Source organism: Pan troglodytes, chromosome 1 (genome assembly GCF_028858775.2).
Source record: "Pan troglodytes isolate AG18354 chromosome 1, NHGRI_mPanTro3-v2.0_pri, whole genome shotgun sequence".
Classification (NCBI taxonomy): domain Eukaryota; kingdom Metazoa; phylum Chordata; class Mammalia; order Primates; family Hominidae; genus Pan; species Pan troglodytes.
Window position 1 is genome coordinate 219,879,974 of NC_072398.2, and position 20,303 is coordinate 219,900,276.

The following is a 20,303-nucleotide window of genomic DNA, read 5'->3' on the forward strand; positions in this document are numbered from 1 at the left end:
TCAGGAGTTTGAGACCAGCCTGGCCAACACGGTGAAACCCCGTCTCTACTAAAAATACCAAAATTAGCCAGGCATGGTGGCAGGAGCCTGTAATCCCAGCTACTCAGGAGGCTGAGGCAGGAGAATCACTTGAACCCGTGAGGCGGAGGTTGCAGTGAACCCAGATGGCACCAGTGCACTCCAGCCTGGGTGACAGAGCGAGACTCTGTCTCAAAAAAAAGAATTTTAGACCAGTGGTTCTCAACGAGGAGTTTTTCCCCAGGGGCCACATGGCAATGTCTAGAGACATTTTTGGTTGTCCCAAGTAGGGAAGGTTACGGCGTCTAGAGGGGCTGCAGAACGTCCTATAGGATAGCGATCCACAGCAAAGAACCATCCATTCCCAAATGTCAATGGTGCCAGGGGTGAAAAATCTTTTTACAAACATCTCAACAACCACGATAAAACCCCCGTCCTACCGCTCACCCAGCACGTGGCCTTAAACGAATTACTTCACCATCCTGTGCCTTAGGCTGTTAATCTGTGCGACAGGGATAACAGTAGGTACCTCACAGGCCACCGGAGGAGTGGATGAGATCACGTGTGTGCTTTGCAAATGCCTGTCACCGAGGACACACACGGGAAGGTCGATCCACTCGAGGGCTGGTTGGTGGGACTCTCATCGCACCTGCACGGACCACAGATCCCTGATGTGCTCACTGCTCAAAGGAACCAAGAGCACCCTCTGCCCCAGGTCTGGGATGTGGGAGGCCAAGGGGCGCACACTCCCCTCCCATCTGCCTTTGGCCTCTGCGGGCAGTCGGAATTAGTCTAAAAGCTTGGAGGGAGCTAGAACAGCTTCTGGGCCCAGCACAGAGCCTGCAAGAAGGAAGTGCTCCATGAAGACCATGTGAATAGATGAATGAACGAACCAATAAACCGGTGCTCCTTCCCTCCTTCACCACCCACGGCTCAGGAGGGAAAGGGGCATCCGGCCAGCTCGGTCCATTCTCACCCGGTGCCCTGTGAGCTTGCCTGTCTTGGCTTCACTTTCTGTCCATCTTGAGCCTCGGAACCCAGACCCCGAGGTCCCACCAGAAGCTAGAGGGTCAAAAACGACCTGAGATAAGATGTCCACCATTGAGTCTCAGGGCTCAGTTCTTTGTAGACCTGGCTTCTTAGGGGAAGGTGTTTTCTCTCTTTCTTTTTTTCTTCTGTAACAAAACTGCTCTCACAGAGGTTTGAAGAAAAAAAATAAACTGACGGCAATGGAAATTCTAATACTAGAAAAATGTCAAGAAAGCAAACGCCGGTTTCAATGAGACAGTCAGCCTGACAGGTCATGGAAACAGGCTTGAAACTATCAAAACACAAAAACCCCCCTTGCACAGGGACCAGAGCGCTTGCTTGTGAAACTCATCAAATTCAAAACATGCCTCAGTGGACTGTGTTTTTGTGCCCAAGTCAACAGTCAGCCTATGCAAGGGCCTCTGCAAGGGTCCTGGGGAGATGAGGGGACGGGCCAGGGCCTGGCCTTAGGCTGAGCACGTGGCTCTTGGGTAGGCATTGCGGTGGTGGACAGAGCTGGCGGGGGGAAGGAAGAGGGGACAGGGCTGAGCCCTTTACAAACCAAAACCCCTAGGACCAGTGCCTGAGGTTGGCTGTGCCACTGCCAGGCTGTGTGGCCCTGGGCCAGCCGTCCACCTTGCTGAGCCCTGCCTCCTCCTTGCAGAACAAAGGTCATCACTGGGGGAGTACAGGAAGCCTGTATGGGAGCCCACCTTGCAAATCAGAAACGAAGGCTCAGACGATTCCCCCATCAGAGCCCAGCACAGAGCAGGCACCCAATCCATGCCATGCAGTGCTGAGGAAGACCCTGGCCTGCCTTGAAGGGGCTGCCCAGGAGAGAGAAGGTGCTTGGCACAAGATAGCTGGGAGCCCCCTGCCCCAGGTGAGAGCTAGAAGACACACGCTGTAGAGACGACCCTGCCTGGACAGGTGAGGAGGGTTCCAGCTCCCAAGGGCTGCCTGGAAGAGCTGGCCCAGAGGCTGGGCAGGGATCAGAGTGCAGGGACCAGGGAGGGGGTCAGAAGCACCCAGGACTCAGGAAGGCCTGAAGCTTCCAGGAAGGAAAAAGCCCCAGGCACAGGCCAGCCTGTCAATAGGCAGCAGCCACCGACTGCAGGCAGGTACTCCACGATGCGCTTAACAGCCCGACCTCGACGAATCCACAGGCCAAGCCTCTGAAGTAGATTCTACCATCTGCATTTTCCGGATGAGGAAACTGAGACACAGGACAATTCAGTAACTCACCCGGGGTCACACAGCTTGTAAGTGGCAGAACCAGGGTCCCTCTTGCCCCATGTGCTCCTTTCCCCTCCTGCCCCTGGGCTGACTTGCCAGGTGGTAGAAGAGGGAGAGAGAGGGGAAAGAGAAAGAGAAGGAGGGAGAGGGAGAAAGGGAGGGTAGAATGTAGAGAGGAAGGCAAGGCTGGCAGGAATGCCCCCTGGGGGTACTGGAGGAAAAAGTGACAGACAAGATAGACTTTTAAACGTTCATGCCAGCATCCATCCAGGTGCTGCTCTGGCTCTGGGCAAGCCACACAGTCGTCACACCCAGTACAGTCTTCACCTCATTGCATTCTCCACACGCATGAGTTTTCACCCACATTGCATCCCTACAGATGTACAGAATGCGACAGGAGCCACAGACAGGGAGCTTCGAGGCTGGGGTAGAAGTTCAGTCTCTGGAGCCCACGCCCCAGGCCCAGAGCTGCCCTGTGTTCCTCTGGCTCGGGCAGCCCCTTTGGACGGCTGGACACTCACCCACAAGCTCTAGCTTGGGCTGGGAGGTCTGGACCGGGTAGCACAGGTGGAGCTCTGAAACGACACCAGGAGGAAGGCTGGGGGTGGCAGCCTCAGAGAGCAGGAGCAGGCAGGGAAAGAACCCAGGCCAGGCTGGCAGAGAGCAACCTGTCCTCCCCAAGGCCCCAAGGACACAGCCACTTACTCTGCCGAATTCGCTTCCTGCAGGCCCTCCGGTGGCACAGGAGGAAGGCGCTGGAGCCGACCACCACAGCCAGCACCAGGATCACCCAGAAGAGCACTGGCCCTGGAACACAGAGACGCCCCGCACTCTTTGCCTTGCTGCAACCACACAAGACAGCCCCAGCCCCAGACTACTTCCTCCTTCTCCTGGGACACAGCTTCCATCATGGCTAACAACAACAGGTCCTTTCCAAGCCAAGGCTCTTATCTCATCCAGCCCTCCCTCGCCTGGCTCCAGGAAGCTGATCAACTATTGAAGGCTGAGAGAAGGGCAAACTGTGTCTAGAGGGTGAGAAATTGAGGCGTCTAGGAGCCAGAACAAAGGAATTGAGGTCCAATAGACCAAAATTTGGGGACTGTGGACGAGGGCCCGGTGTGACCGGCATCTGGCAGCACTGCTGGTGTGGCCGGAGTCAGGGTGGGGAGGGCCAAGCAGTGAGGGGAAGGAAGAGGTTGAACCCAGTCCCCTCCCGGCCAACCCTCTAGACCTGCTTGATGAGGGCAGGCATGGAGTCCCCACTGCACATAAACACACCCCACAAGCGTTCCCTGAATGAATGATCCCCAACCCTATGCCCTAGGCACCGTCACTACCTTCAGTTTAAAAATGAGGGGAGCTGAGGCTCACGAAAGTTCGTTAAGTTGCCCAAGGTCACCCTGAGAGTAAGTGGTAGAGCCCCAGCCCAGGCCAGGCCAGGCCGGGTGGACTGCAGGGCCCACGCTCTTAACCCCTATCTGGATCTACTCCTTCACACCTCGGTACTAAACTCGCTTCCTTTTTCCCTTTTGTCACTTACAGAGATCATAGAGCTAGTGATTGCACTTTATTGAAGTCCATGTTTAGATGTTTAAAAAGTAGTATATGCCAGTTAAGTGCTTCTCAAACGTTAATGTGCACATGAGTGCCCTGGAGATCTTGTTAAAGTGCAGTTTCTGATTCTCTAGGTCTGGGATGGGGCCCATAATTTGCTTTCCTAACAAGTTCCCAGCTGGTGCCAATGCTGCCAGACAGGACCGCACTTTCAGAAACTCTGGCCGGAGCACTACTGCCACCTCGTGTCAGCCACTAGAACTGCAAGTCCTAAAATGAGTAACCTGGCATCTTTCCCTAAGAGCTAACTCTTGAGGGTTTTGTTTGTTTGTTTTGTTTTGTTTTGTTTTGTTTTGTTTGAGACTGATTCTCATTCTGCTGCTCAGGCTGGAGTGCAGCGGTGCAATCTCGGCTCACTGCAACCTTGCAACCTCCGCCTCCCGGGTTCAAGCGATTCTCCTGCCTCAGCCTCCTGAGTAGCTGGGATTACAGGCGCGCGCCACCACGCCTGGCTAATTTTTGTATTTTTAGTAGAGATGTGGTTTCATCATGTTGGCCAGGCTGGTCTCAAACTCCTGACCTCGTGATCCACCCACCTTGGCCTCCCAAAGTGCTGGGATTACAGGCGTGAGCCACCGCGTCCAGCCTAAGAGCTAACTCTGACAGAGGCCGTCTACACAATGCTACACTGCTTATAACCCTGCACGGTCTCTGCCATTACCATTGTATAGATGAGACAACTGAGGCTCAAAGGCTCGAACAACTAGTCAAAGTCATGAAATCAATCAACAAAGACCTATTTTCTGAGTAGCAATTATAAGCCATGAGGATGAAGCTGTGAAAAAAATTCCTGCCTACAAGAATTAAAGAATAGTCACTAGCAGCCAGGCGCAGTGGTTCACACCTATAATCCTAGCACTTTGGGAGGCTGAGGCAGGTGGATCACCTGAGGTCAGGAGTTTGAGACCAATCTGGACAACATAGCAAAACCCCGTCTCTACTAAAAATAAAAATAAAAAAATAGCCAGGCATGGTGGCAAGCACCTGTAAACCCAGCTACTCGGGAGGCTGAGACAGGAGAATCTCTTGAACCTGGGAGGTGGAGGTTGCAGTGAGCCAAAATGGGTGCCACTGCCCTCCAGCCTGAGCAACAGAGTGAGACTCTGTTTCAAAAAGAAAAGAATAGTCACTAGTAAGTGCCAGAGCCACAGCACCAACTCAAGAAGCCAGAAACCTGGGGTTAACCTTAATCCCCCTTCTCAGACCATACCCACAAAGGAGAAGCTCCCTCCTGGCTCCCCCGATCCACACTTCCCCAGGAGGAAGCCCCTGCTGGGAGTAGGGGTGAGTGGGCTGGGACCATTACCTGCATCCAGAACGGGCTTCCCCGTGGAGGAGAGAGCGACGGGAGCGCTGGTTGGGATGGGCAGCGTCTTACTGGCCTGGGAGTCCACCAGCGAGCTCTGAGTGGGGCTGGTGCTGCGGGGAGAAGCCCAAGGCAGGAGTGATGGAGATAGGAAGAGGGAAGTGGGTCTTCAGGAATAATTCCCTTTCTCTGGAGACTGCGCAACCAGAGCCTGGGCCCCTAGATCCTCTGCCCCGAGTCTCTGCCAGGCATTTTGAGGGCAGGGACTGGGTTTCAAGGCCTTCTGGCTTTCCAATGGTGTCAGCACAGAGATGGGCACACATTTAACAAAACAGCAGCCCAGGCCCCACCTCCACCCCCAGCCCAGCTGCCTCCCAGGCATCCCCTGGGCATGGCAGGGACAACTCCCTCCCGCAGCAGCCAAACAGAGAGAAGGGGCGGGGGAGTCACCTGGCAGGCGCCTCGGCATTCTCTGGGGTGGGGTTGCAGTCCGGCTGGGTCCCCAGGGGTGGTGCCTCAAAGGTGGTGTCCTTCTCAGCCATATCTGCAGAGGGGAGGTAACATCTGAGAACCAGCGCCAAGGAGACTGGTGTCTCCAGGAAAGAGTTAACCAGCAGGGACTGGTGGCTTCCAGCGAGGCAACACCGTGGGAGCTAAGACAGTCAGATTTGTGTTTCAAAAGATCAAAGTGGAAAAGCTGGCCAGGCACAGTGGCTCACACCTGTAATCACAGCATTTTGGGAGGCTGAGGCGGGAGGACAACTTGAGGTCAGGAGTTCGAGACCAGCCTGACCAACATGGTGAAACCCCATCTCTACTAAAAACACAAAAATTAGCCAGGTGTGATGGCACACACCTGTAATCCTAGCTACTCAGGAGGCTGAGGCAGGAGAATCGTTTGAACCCGGGAGGTGGAGGCTGCAGTGAGCTGAGATCATGCCACTGCACTCCAGCCTGGGCGACAGAGAAAGACTCAAAATAAATAAAACAAAGTGGAGAAGTTGCTACTTATCTCTAACAGCTGTGGTCACCCAGGAAGGTGGCACAGTGACGCTAGACCTTTTGCTTTTAAGAGAAAACTGAAATCGCCTAATGTTTAAATACAGCCTCAATTTTTAAAGTTTTTTTCTTTTAAATCAACTTTATTAAGGAATTATTTATTTATTTATGTTTAATTTTTTGAGATTGAGTCTTCCTCTGCTGCCCAGACTGGAGTGCAGTGGCACGATCTCAGCTCATTGCAACTTCTGCCTCCCGGATTCAAGTGATTCTCCTGCCTCAGCCTCCTGAGTAGCTGGGATTACAGGTGCCTGCCAACATGCCCAGCTAATTCTTGTATTTTTAGTAGAAACAGGGTTTCACCATGTTGACCAGGCTGGTCTCGAACTCCTGACCTCAAGTGATCTGCCCACCTCAGCCTCCCAAAGTGCTGGGATCGTAGGCGTGAGCCACCATGCCCAGCCTAAGGCAACATTTATATACAAGAAAGTATCCCCTGGCAGGGTAGGGTGGCTCCCGCCTGTAATCCCAGCACTTTGGGAGGCTGAAGCAGGCGGATCACTTGAGCTCAGGAGTTCGAAACCAGCCTAAGCAACATAGCAAGACCCTGTCTCTATTTTTAATAAGTAAAAATAAAAAAAGAAAATGTCCCTAAGTGTGTACAGCCTGATGAGTTCTGACAAAGGTAACTAACTCCAATCAAAATACAGAACATTCTCATCCCTCCAGAAGGTTCCCTAGTGCCCCTCCTCACTCACTCTGCCCCCACCTCCAGATCCAGGCAACCACCGATCTGCTTTATGTCACTATAGAGGAGTGTATCTGTTCCAGAATTTCATGTTGACAGAATCATGCAGTATGTACTCTTTGGGGTCTGGCTTCTTTCACTCTGCATAATGTTTTTGATAGTCATTCAGCTTCGTTCCTTTCTGTTGCCAAATGGCGTTCTGTTGTACAGATGAACCACTGTTTACATACCCGTTCGCTAGTTGATGGACATTTGGGTTGTTTCCAGTTTGAACTATGACGAACAAGGCAGCTGTGAGTATTCTTGTGCGTGCCTCTGTGTGAACGTATAATTTCATTCCTCTTGAGTGCCTAGGAAGGGTGGCTGGATTGCTATGCTGGCCAGACGGAATGTCTCTGAAGGCCAGTTCATAGCTGGCCACCACTGGTCTGACCCAGCTACCTTGTTTTACAGATGGAGAGAGCCGCAGGGCTGGAGCTACAGCCAGGAAACAGAGATGGCGAGTTCCAGCCCAGAGCACTCTCCTCTGGACAGCACTGCCTCCTGCCTGGGGACTGGGCACCTTCTTCAAAGCTTCCTGCTTTTCTGGGGCAGGATAATTTGGCCCACATTAGAAGTGGGTTATGCTCAGTCACTACACCTCTCCGCCCCCAGAGCCCTGGTGGAGGCACCCCTTTTTGATGTGGTACAAAGCAACCCCCCACACATACCCACATCTCCCCTCTACAAAGTGTTCGTGACGCCTCTCAGATTTTTCCTCAAATAGACAAAAAAGTAAAGCCAGGATTAATTTATTTCTTGCATTGTAGGGTTCTGAGGAACCCCTCTCTTTGGGGAAGGTCACTGGACTCTTACCTGAATTAGCTGGAGCCTGGAGGCTGGAGACTATGGGGAAGATGATGCGATGTGTTATGATGGTTTCCTACATATTCGTTAATCAGTATTTGAATCAGTGTTTGAAATGTCATTGGGTTTCAGTGAACACTTACTTTGAGTGGACTGGAGCTCTGATGCTCAAACCCATTAACTGTGGCTATTCCCAGTCAGCATCATGAGGAGAGAGCCCCCTGCGTGCTCTCCAAGGCAGCCTGATGTAACTAGACAGGCCCATGGTCTCAGCTGCTGCTGAAACACCTGCTGAAATCCAGCGACAGATCTGCTGTCCCTCCTGTATGTGCAGAAGGGGGGAACCTAGTATCCCTTGGGTGCCTCTCATCCCCTCTCCGAATATACTATACCTAACTTGTAACTTTCCTTCTTCCTCCCTGAGTTAGTGATCCTCCCCTTTTCCTCCTCTTTGGATTTGAAGGTGAGGAGAAGGCATTGTCTAGCCCCTAGTTAGTCTGCCTGTGTTCTCTGGTAATGGCCTACTGGAAGAGAAGAAAAGAACCTGCCTACTCAGCCTCCATTTAAGAACTAAAAAAAATATTATTTACCAGATGGATATACTTCTCTTTAAATCCAAACACCCAGTCCTTGGGCCATTTAAAGAATTGTCTCAGCATCAAGGCCAAACAGATTCTCTTTTTGTACATCCAGCAATCGCTTAAAATCAGGTGAAATTTCATCTTCATATTTGGACTGTATATTTCTTGTCAGCTTTTTCTTTTCCCTGGAGTTTTCAATTGCCTTTCTTTTTCTTGTTGATAAAAGGATAGTGTGCCCTCACCATATCCTCAGGCTTTTCAACTCTACTAATCATGAAATTTACTACAATTCTCTCTTCTATTCCTGGGAACACTTCCTCGGAGCCTTCCTTCCATTTTCCTGCTCTGATCTGGCTCAACTGGTCTATACCACATCATTCTGGGACTTCCCTTCCTTGCTCTGCTAGGATGGAGTGCTGGTCTCTAGATTCCATGGCTTCCTGTTGTTTTTCTTTTTTGCCCCCTCACTTAGCTGAATTACATCTTCAAATAACTTCCTAGGCGAGGATATAGGAAGAAAAGCCTTCTGGACCTTTTATGTCTGAAAATGTTTTTATGCTGCCTTCAAACTTGATTGTAATTTAGCTGAAGTGATTGTAATTTAGCTGGGTAAATTCTAGGTTCAGAACTAAGAAGGAGGTGGGTGGGTGGTGTCTTCCAGTGGAAAGTACTCTGGGCTGACCCTTGGGATCCCTGCATTCTGGTTCTAGCTTCGGCCCTGTGCTTCTCTCTGGGTGTAAAACGAAGGGGTTGTATCAGACCAGAGGTACCCAGCTTTGACTAGTCCTCAAAAACATTCTGACTATGTGACCAGCACAATGACCTAGCCACTCCTCCTAGGTATTTACCCATGAAAAATGAAAATATACATCCACCCAAAGACTTGTACAAGAATCGGCCAGTCATGGTGGCTCATGCCAGTAATCTCAGCACTGTGGGAGGCTGAGGTGGGAGGATCGCCCGAGCCCAGGAGTTCAATGCTGCAGTGAGCCAAGATCATGCCACTGCACTCCAGCCCGGAACATAGAGTGAGACCCTGTCTCTAAAAATAATAATAATAATAAAAGATATAAGATAAATACATACATGTTAAAAAAAAAAAAAAAAAAGAATATTCACAGCTGTTTTCATTCATAATAGCCCTAAACTGGAAACAACCCAAATGCCATCAACCGGCAGGTAGATAAAATCATGGTGGTGCACCTATTACATGTAGCGTGGGTAATTTCCATTAATCCTGCTTTGCTCTTGGTAGGTCCTTTTGACCTGAAGTCTATGCTTCTGGTCAGGTGCACAGAGAAATTGAGGCTGCCACTGTGGGGGAGGTGCCTGGAGCACTTTGGGGTGCCAAAGACCTGTGGCTGGTGGGGGATGCACAGAGGGAATCAGGGAGTCAGGACACTTTTGCAGACATGAGGCCTGGCACGTGCCAATGTCTGCATTGGGAGAGCCACATCAAGGTGGTCACCAGGCCAGGCAGCAGGAGCAAGAAGAAACAAATGGCTGGGCGCAGTGGCTCATGCCGGTAATCCCAGCGCTTTTGGGAGGCCGAGGCAGGCGGATCACCAGGTCAGGAGTTCGAGACCAGCCTGACCATCATGGTGAAACCCTGTCTCTACTAAAAATACAAAAATTAGCCAGGCGTGGTGGCGCGTGCCTGTAATCCCAGCTACTCAGGAGGCTGAGGCAGGAAAACTGCTTGAACCCGGGAGGTGGAGGTTGTGATGAGCCAAGATCGCATCACTGCACTCCAGCCTGGGCGACAGAGTGAGACTCTGTCTCAAAAAAAGAAAAGAAACAAACAAACAAACAAATGCAACCAGAAGCCTCCTTCCTCCTGCGATGGCCCTCTAGCGCCCTCTGCTGGCAAGGCTTAACTGCATGCTCCCTACAGAGGAGAAAGGCGGAGCCCAGTCGTTGATCGCAGGGCAGGGATGGAAAGGTGAATGGAGAACCTAGAGATGATGGGCTGATCACAAGCACACTTTCTAAAAAGCCTTTTCTTGCCCTCTGATCCCATATTGTTCCTTTTCATAGCATTCTGTGCCCACCTTATGGATGTAACGAGTTCATGAATTTTTCTGCAGACACGAATTTAATGTTGCTAAGTACTCTTCTATTCCTGGATTTATCAAAGCTTCATGTGCGGTAAGAATTTCTGGTTTCATATCTTTTTATTCTCCTTTGTAGGGCTGGTTTTCCTTACAAATCTCTGCTCATTCATATTTATTTTAAAAGGGTTATGCTTGGCCGGGTGCAGTGGCTCACGCCTGTAATCCCAGCACTTTGGGAGGTGGAGGCAGGCAGATCACTTGAGGTCAGGAGTTCCAGACCCGCCTGGCCAACATGGCAAAACCCCGTCTCTACTAAAAATACGAAAATTAGCTGGGTGTGGTGGCGGGCACCTGTAATCCCAGCTACTCAGGAGGCTGAGGCAGGAGAATTGCCTGAACCCAGGAGACGGAGGTTGCAGTGAGCTGAGATTACACCACTGCACGCCAGCCTGGGCAAGACAGCGAGATTCCGTCTCTAAAAAAAAGAAAAAAAAAAGACAATACTGGGGATTAAAACCTCAGGCATCATCTGTGCAAACTGGCCAGTGGCCATGCCATGCCACTGTAATACATTTTGAAGTTGTGTTTGAAGATGTAGTAGTCACAGGCCACTACACCTCACAGCTCTCCACTTCCCTCCCGCTCTTCATCTGCCTGCCTCTTCCAAGCCCAGAGCCTCTCTAGGGGTCCTAGAAGCAGATCACCCCTCACTTCTCCGGCAGCCCTCACAGAGTCACATTGGGTGACCTTCCCTCCACTTGGTTTTTTTTCTTTTTTAGGCATTGTTTCGCCCTGTTGCCCAGGCTGGAGTGCAGTGGTGCAATCTCGGCTCACTGCAACCTATGCCTCCCGGGTTCAAGCGATTCTCCTGCCTCAACCTCCTGAGTAGCTGGGACTACGGTGCCCACCACCACACCCAGCTAATTTGTGTATTTTTAGTAGAGACGGGGTTTTGCCATGTTGGTCAGGCTGGTCTTGAACTCCTGACCTCAAGTGATCCACCTGCCTCAGCCTCCCAAAGTGCTGGGATCACAGGCATGAGCCACCATGCCTGGCCATTCCCTTTGGTTTTGTCACCACTCTTCCATCTGTTTTAAACCACCAGGAAATTTGTTAAAATCTCTCAAAGCCCTTAAAAAACAAAAAACAACAACAACAAAAAACTGTCAGGATTTTAGCTTCCTGCACACTGGTAAAGCCAACCGTCCTGTTAGAAACCTCTTCAGAAACTTGATATTCATCTCTCTAACTCAATAAAACAGCCTTGCAAACAGGTCAAGATTTTACCAGCCCGGGGCTGGGCATGGTGGCTCAGGCCTGTAATCCCAGCACTTTGAGAGGCCAAGGTGGGTGGATCACCTGAGGTCGGGAGTTCGAGACCAGCCTGACCAACATGGAGAAACCGCATCTCTTCTAAAAATACAACATTAGCCGGCTGTGGTGGCGAATGCTTGTAACCCCAGCTACTCAGAAGGCTGAGGCAGGAGAATTGCTTGAACCCACGAGGTGCAGGTTGCGGTGAGCCGAGATTGCGCCATTGTACTCCAGCCTGGGCAACATGAGCGAAACTCCATCTCAAAAAAATAAAGATTTTACCAGCCCAATAATTTCAGGAAGAATTTTTTTTTTAATCAACAGAATCTCTTACCAAAATGCTAAAACTGGATTTTATCATTCCATTCACTGAGTCTGACTACTCAAAGGATAACCAGAACCCAAACCTGACCTAATGAACAGCCGAGGGTGTAGGTCATTTGCCTCCACCCCTGGCTGTTGGTGGCGAGAGGCACAACGGTGGGGGCACAGACTCCACCCCGTGGTCGAGGCCTGGGGTGGGAACTGCTTACCCTGGGGCTTGGTGACTGTCTCTGCTGCACAGATTGGGTAGGGGACACAGCGGGCACAGGAGTTGGTGGCTGATGTGGCACAGATCATGCCAGGTCGACATTCGCAGATGCGGGAGGAGTTCCATGCACACGGCGTCTTCTCCACAAGGTCATCTAAGGGACACAGATTAGGGTCATGGAGAAAGATCAGGATGGCAAGGGCAGGGGGTCCAGAGAACCCCCAGGAAGACAGAGAAGCAGTTGTCCAAGGGTCATCCAACAAGAAAATAAATGCTCGTCTGACTATGCCGTTGAGCAGCTCTCCCAGCATGCTCAAAATAATTCTGCAGGGTGAAAGAAGGCAGGCAAAAAGGGAGGGTATTCTGTATGTCACATTTACATGCAAGCTATTGCATGGTGACCATAAGCAGGGGGTGGGAAATGGTGACAAGCAACCCGAGGTAACTTTTAGAGGGGGATGGCTGGTTGCTCAGCTGCATGCATTTGTTAAAACTTATCAGATTGCATCCTTTAATCTATGCACTTTACCATATGCCCACTATCTCTCCCTAAAGCTGTTAAAAGAAAGTCCTCCAGGGGACGGGGTGAGTGGGCATGGGTGCAGAGGAGCCGAGACTGGCCATGACTCCATAACCATTTAAAGCTGGGTGATAGTACACAGCCATCTCTGACTCACTCTACATCTGAATATGTTTGAAATTTTTAATAATAAAAAGATTTTTTGGCCAGGCATGGTGGCTCACGACTGTAATCCCAGCACTTTGGGAGGCCAAGGCAGGCAGATCACAAGGTCAGGAGTTTAAGACCAGCCTGACCAACATGGTGAAACCCCCTCTCTACTAAAAATACAAAAATTAGCCATGCCTGGTGGCGCGTGCCTGTAATCCCAGCTACTCAGGAGGCTGAGGCAGGAGAATCACTTGAACCTGGGAGGCAGAGGTTGCAGTGAGCCAAGATAGTGCCACTGCACTCCAGCCTGGGCGACAGAACAAGACTCTATTTAAAAAAAAAAAAAAAAGATTTTTTTCCTCCAAAAGCAAAAAAAAAATATGTTAGAGGTATTATTTTTAATAAGTGTAATAATGCATTTGTACGTATTCGGGAATATTTTGCAACGCTCCACTTAGAGGTAAATACAGAACGACTGCATCAGTAGATTAGGCAAATGGGACCGCTCCACAAGGGTAGATCTCAATCAGCAGGATACTTAGAGACCCAGCATGATAATGATAAGGGCTGGACAGTCTCTTCTTACAACATCCAGAGCAAGGGAACTGGGCAGGATTTGGGGAATTTGTGCAAAGGGTGTGCGTGAGCTCAGCAATGAATGAAACCATTTGGGACAATGGCAGCTATTATCATTATTATTATAGCTCTTAAGATAACTGAGTATGTGTGAGACAGTAGTCTCAGCACTCTACCCAGATTAACCTACAATCATGTATTCAATTCTCACATGGTTCTCTGAGATAGATAATACTATGCCCATTTTGCAGCAGAGGAAACTGAGGCACAGAGAGGTTAGGAAACCTGCTTGAGGTTATAGGCTATCAAGTGGGAGAGGCGGGATCTGAACCCGGCACTCGGGTTCTAGAGCTCATGCCTTTAGCTACTAGTATACGCCACTCCACTGCCTTGTGGGGTTTCAGTTAGGAGAGCTGAAGGAATTACTGGGCCCAGAGCCAACTCCTCTTTCTCCACATGTCCACATGGTGGTTGTGGCAGACTGTATTTCCCCAAAACATGGCTGCAGTGATGTTCTGGCCCTTCCAGAGCCTTTGCCACCTACCTGTCAAGAAGTACAACTGTTTTCCTTCCCTCGGTCTCAAGTGACATTTGTGGTTGCCTCAACAAACAGAAAGTGGTAGAAGTTCTGTGTGACTTCCAAGGCCAGGTCATAAAAGGAGGGGTGGCTGCTGCCTCTGTCTGTCTGTCTCTCTCTCTCTCTTTCTGTCTCTCTCTCTCTCTTTCTCTCTCTCACACTCTACCTCTTTCTGTCTCTCTCTGTCTCTCAGTCTCTCTGTCTTTCTGTCTCTCTCTCTCTCTCGCTCTGTCTCTTTCTCTTTCTGTCTCTCTCTCTCCCTCTTTCTGTCTCTCTCTCGCTCTGTCTCTCTCTTTCTCTCTCTCATTCTGTCTCTTTCTCTCTGTCTCTCTCTTTCTCTCTCTCACTCTTTCTCTCCCTCTTTCTGTCTCTCTCTCACTCTCTCTTTCTGTCTGTCTCTCTCTCTCAAGACTTTTATGGCCAGGGGCAATGGCTCATGCTTGTAATTCCAACACTTTGGGAGGCCAAGGCCGGCGGATCACTTGAGGCCAGGAGTTTGGGACCAGCCTGGCCAACATGGTGAAACCCCGTCTCTACTAAAAGTACAAAAAAAGAAAAAAAGAGAAAAAGACCTCGCCTTTGGAACCCAACCACCAGACCATGAGGAAGCCCCAGGTAAGACACGAAGAGGCCGACATGGAAGGGAACCAAGGCTGCAGCCAGGAGCCGACATCAACCCCAAGGCAGGTGAATGAATGAAGCTTCAGAAGTTCCTGATCTGCAGCTTTTGGGCTTTCCAGCTAAGACCCCAGACATTGTGGAGCAGAGACAAGCTGTCCCCGCAGTGCCCTGTCTGAATTCTGACTCACAGAATCTGTGAGTACAAAGAATGGTTTGTTTTCACGACTAAGTTTTAAGAAAATTTGCTATGCAGCCTTAGTAACTAGGACAGAGACCTCCAATGACAACAAACAGTGTCTGTGGTTCTTTTTGGCCTTCCCTGACCCTTCACTCTGCTTTGCTGCCCAAAAGCAGCTCTGGACAAGGAGACAGACTCACACATTCCCAGTGGCCTCCGTGAATAGCCAGGGCCTCTAACAGTCACAACAGTCTGTGGCCTGAGCAACACCCCCTGCCCACATGACCCTCGGGGTGCTGCTGGTGCTGGGAGGTTGTGATGGGCTGGGCACAGGGAAGCCCCACGCCTGCATCGTGCTGTGTCTGTGCACTCAGTAAGTGCTTGTCAAAACAGCTCGCAGGCCAGGCGTGGTGGCTCACGCCTATAATCCCAGCACTTTGGGAAGCCAAGGTGGGAGGACCATTTGAGTCCAGGAGTTCGAGAACAGCCTGGGCAACATAGTGAGACCCCCCATCTCTATGAAAAAAAATTTTTTTAATTAGCCAGGCATGGTGGTGTGTGCCTATAGTCCCAGCCACTTGAAAGGCTGAGGCAAAAGGATCATGTGATCCTGGGAGGTCACAGCTGCAGGGAGCTATGATCGCACCACTGCACTGCAGCCTGGGTGAAGGAGTGAGACCCTGTCTGGGGAAAAAAAAAAAAAAAGAAGTGGCTCATAGGGGCAGCGAGTGGAGTGGATGAGAACCCGGAACCTGGTGGCACCTGTCTGGGTTCAAACTCCAGCCCACAGCCCTTGGAAGTTCCCTGACTTCCCAAAGCCTCCATTTCCTCCTCTGTAAAAGGGGAATGATCACAATGCTTGAATCACAGAGTAGTTACAAACATTGATGAGCCGAGTTTGGAACAGGTGGGTGATTCACAAACGCTTCCTGGAAGGAAATAATATGCCAATGGAAGCCCTCTGAAAAGAGGCGACCCCCATCAAAAACCCACAAACATAAGGGGGAGTAGTTACTGGAAGTTCACGGTTCAAAAATGCAGAGAGGTAAACTGAGGCCCGGGGAGGGACGAGGCCCTTACCTCGAGAACAGCTCACGCAGGCCGTGCAGCGGCCGGCCTCATCCAGGTAGTAGTCGGGCTCACACTGCTTCCTGCAATCACCAGACCCCTCTGGGCATGGCTGTGTTGGGGACAGACCTGGGGAAAGAAGCAGAGAAGCTGCAGGCCAGGCCCCCTTGGCAAAGGCCTCACTCCCCACCCAACCCTGAAGCACCCCCATCCCTCACCGTGGCCAGCTCCCAAACTCCGCATGTCAGCTCAGTCCAGCCTTTCAGAGGGAGTCCTGAGGCTCAGAGAGGACAGGAATGCTGCGTGCATTCCACACGAGAGGAGGGTACTCACTGCCCCCCAACCAGCCCCTGCCCACTGTTCCTCCTGAGGCCACCATGCCACAGCTTCCCCCAACCCTGTCTGATGGCTCTGTCACTCCCCTGCTCAAAACTTTGGGAACAGCTTCCCTGAGAGCTCAGCACACTAGCGTAACTCCTGTTCAGAATGGTATTGGGCAGGGAGGGGCTGGGTGCCTCCTGCCTCCCTCTTTTAAAGACCGGTGTGGGCCGGGCGCAGTGGCTCACGTCTGTAATCCCAGCACTTTGGGAGGCTGAGGCGGGTGGATTACTTGAGGCCAGGAGTTTGTGACCAGCCTGGCCAACATGGTGAAACCCCGTCTCTACTAAAAAAAAAAAAAAAGTAGCCAAGAGTGGTGGCGGGCGCCTGTAATCCCAGCTACTCGGGAGGCTGAAGGCAGGAGAATTGCTTGAACCCAGGAGGCGGAGGTTGCAGTGAGCCGAGGATCGCGCCACTGCACTCCAGCCTGGGCGACAGAGCAAGACTCACCTCAAAAAAACAAACCACAAACAAACAAACAAAAGACATCATAGAGAGAATAAGCAAAGCCATGGAGCAGGAGAAGGTACAGCTATAGGAAAAGAGCTCCAACCCAAAATTGTTAGAAGTCACACAAATCCATTTTTTTTACAAAACCAACCCAAGAGAAAGGAAAGCACGTACACGCAAGGATGTATTTTTCATTCTTCATTATAGCCAAAGGCAGAAACAACCCAAATATTCAAAAACTGGATAAACAGAGCTCGGCATATCTACGCCATGGAGGGCTATTCAGTAATAAAATGGGACTAGGTTGGGCGCGGTGGCTCACGCCTGTAATCCCAGCACTTTGGGAGGCCGAGGTGGGCGGATCACCTGAGGTCGGGAGTTCGAGACCAGCCTGACCAACATGGTGAAATCCCATCTCTACTAAAAATACAAAGTTAGCCAGGCGTGGTGGTGGGCACCTGTAATCCCAGCTACTCAGGAGGCTGAGGCAGGAGAATCGCTTGAACCCAGGAGGTGGAGGTTGCAGTGAGCCGAGATTGCACTACTGCACTCCGACCTGGGCAACATGAGCGAAACTCCGTCTCAAAAAAAAGAAAAAGAAAAATGACTGAGGGTCGACCCTTCGCCATGGGGACCAGGAGGGCATCAGATGGACACGTGCAGAGGCTGGCCAGCTGAGTCGCAAGTGTCACAACAGCAGAGTGGGACCCATTTCCCTCTGACAAACCAACGTAGAGGGAAATAGAGGGAGAGATGGGGCACCGGTGTCCGGCACAAGGCAGGCCCTCTGCACTGCTGGCAAATGAATGAGCCCTCTGGTGTCTACCTCTGCCCCTCAGTGCTTTCAGCCCTAGATCATACCTTACCACTGTCTTCTCTCCCCACCAGGAAAAGACCACAGATCACTGCCCGCCTGCTCCAAACACCCCCACTCATGGGCCATCTACCAATCGGGCACCCCAGGGAGACGACCCACAGCTTCATGGGGAAATTACCTGGATCTGAACTAGGCCTTCCCACAGAGGAGGGAGAGTCGGGAGCCCTCGTCAGTTTAGAAGCAGCTTCCTGGGCGAGGCGGGTGCCCCCTCTTACAGGCATGGTGCTGGCACTGGAGGTTGCTGGGGACACCGGGGTGGGCTTGGCCTGGGGGATGGTGCCACTGGGGAAGAAGCCAGAGATGGGACTGATAATTCTGCCAATGGGGCAAGGGAGGCCTGTGCTCATGAGTAACAGTTTCCACAGAGATGGGGTCCCAGGCCCTCGGCCCACTGCCTCTGGCGTGCCCACTGTAAGCTCCTGGGAGCAAGGCCTGTGTTTTCTAAGCCCTGTGGGTCTCCCATGTGCTCACGGCAGGGCTGGGCACACCCTAGGGCCTCAAATGATCCGAGGGGCTTGGCAGAGAGGCACCCCGAAGTCCTGACACCATGGGCTGAATCCCGCTTACACCCCCAGCCCAGTTGTACCATGGGCGTCCTGTGGGGTGGGGCAGCCTCATCTGAAAGCCAGCTTGGGGGAAGAGGAGGAGGCAGAGCCAGGGAGTCACCTGGAGGGTTCCTTGCAGTTCTCTGGGCTGGCACAGGCAGGGCTGACCCCTGGGGAAGCCGGCTCACAGACAGTGTTCTTCTGCGCCGTGCCTGCAGGGGGGACAGCAGTGCCTTCAGAATCAGCGTTGGGGACCCAAAGTCTCCCGGAATACACCCTTCACTACCACAGGCCAGAGTCGGAGATGGGGCCCTTGGAAAACACAGCAGTCATCTGGAGGTGGCACCTGCCTGGCACCCGTTCCCCTTCAGAGTAAAGCAGACTACCTTTCCCTGGGGAATTACTCTCCCTCTGATCTCATCATCTGTGGTTAGGGGTCGGGACCGACTGAACCCCCTTTCCCGAGTGGCCACGAGACCAGGCTGGACCAATCAATCCATTGCATTCCTCTGGCCACGATGAGCCAGTTCAGGGACGGACATGTGACCCAAGCCTGTGAGGTAGAATTTAAAGATTCTGGTTTGGGATTTAAAGGTTTTGGTTTTGGATATTAAAAATGTAAGAAAGGGAAGCTGTCTTCCCACTGGCGCTGGGCAGAGCTGCTTGTAAGTATCTTGCCGACAAACCAACAGAGAGGCAAATAGAGGTGAGAGATGGGGCAAGATGGAGCCCTGGATCCAGCCATGCCTGAAGCTTCTCAGAGCTATCCCCAGACTTCTAAGCTACATGTGCTAAAAAATTGGGGATTTTGCTACATGCACTCCAAGGAGTCCTGAAGAATGCTGGACAGAAGCAGAGTGGAGAAGAAAACACACACATCGTCTAGCCAGTGCCCCTGAGTTTGCCTGCTATGTCCTAACTGTGCCAGGAAAGTCAATTTTATTTACTTGTTTATTTATTTATTTGAGACAGAGTCTTGCTCTGTCGCCCAGGCTGGAGTGCAGTGATGCAATCTCAGCTCATGCAACCTCTGCCTCCCAGGTTCAAGCAATTCTCCTGCCTCAGCCTCCTGAGTAGCTGGGATTACAGGTGCCTGCAACCACGCCCGGCTAATTTTTAGTAGAGACAGGGTTTCGCCATGTTGGCCAGGCTGGTCTCGAACTCCTGACCTCAGGTGATCCACCCTCCTCAGCCTCCCAAAGTGCTGGGATTTCAGGCATAAGCTGCCGTGCCCAGCCCAGTCAAATGATTATAATCATACACTCTTCACCAGGCTGTCGTCAGGATAAACAGAAGAGTGCACGTGAGGTGCCTATCACATTGCATGACATATGGTAAATGCTACGTCCTTACCCCCATCTGGACTCCCATCCCATCACTTAGAAGGTGACCCGTATGTCGCCGGGCACAGTGGCTCACACCTGTAATCCCAACACTTTGGGAGGCCGGGGTGGGCGGATCATGAGGTCAGGAGTTTGAGACCAGCCTGGCCAACATAGTGAAACCCCATCTCTACTAAAATTACAAAAAATTAGCCGGGCATGGCGGCAGGTACCTGTAATCCCAGCTACTCGGGAGGCTGAGGCATGAGAATCACTTGAACCCGGGAGGCAGAGGTTGCAGTGAGCTGAGATCACGCCATTGCACTCTAGTCTGGGTGACAGATCGAGGCTCCATCACAAAAAAAAAAAAAAAAATGGTGGCCTGTATGTGTGGGACTTCGCTCTGAAGCTTTCCGTGGAGGTGAGCACGAGCAATGCTGACCTCTCGTGTTCTGTGGCATGGTGGAGTGATGACACCTAAGCTTAGACATTTCCTGCTCTGTCTCCGCGGGCAATTTACCTCCCATCTCCGGACCTCGATTTCCACACCTGGAAAATGGGGCTAATACTGTCTGTCTTATGGAGACGTGATAATTTCAGGAGAGACAGCCAGTGAAGGCTCTTAGCGTGGGGCTTGGCTGACTGGAGGCAGAAACTACTTTCTATTTTACAGCTGGAAAAAAAACAACAACCCCGGAGAGCTGCCCCATGGGTGAGTCCACAGGGGACCCCAGAGATTAACCAGGGTTTGGCAGCTGAGATTA

The 20,303-nt window shown here is 51.4% G+C and overlaps 1 protein-coding gene across 35 annotated transcripts in view; it reads right to left on the reverse strand.

Annotated features, from left to right (window-relative positions):
- TNFRSF8 (TNF receptor superfamily member 8) overlaps positions 1-20,303 on the reverse strand; it is a 79,901-nt gene that overhangs the window by 15,152 nt on the left and 44,446 nt on the right. For all 35 annotated transcript variants that reach the window (XM_016954214.4, XM_016954212.4, XM_016954210.4 and 32 more), the window contains 8 exons: positions 18,339-18,429; positions 17,791-17,954; positions 15,980-16,096; positions 12,279-12,431; positions 5,654-5,747; positions 5,204-5,316; positions 2,989-3,090; positions 2,805-2,858 (listed from right to left, as the gene is read on the reverse strand). In XM_016954214.4, the coding sequence (XP_016809703.1) occupies positions 2,805-2,858; positions 2,989-3,090; positions 5,204-5,316; positions 5,654-5,747; positions 12,279-12,431; positions 15,980-16,096; positions 17,791-17,954; positions 18,339-18,429 (888 nt within the window). The remainder of the gene's footprint in view (positions 1-2,804; positions 2,859-2,988; positions 3,091-5,203; positions 5,317-5,653; positions 5,748-12,278; positions 12,432-15,979; positions 16,097-17,790; positions 17,955-18,338; positions 18,430-20,303) is intronic.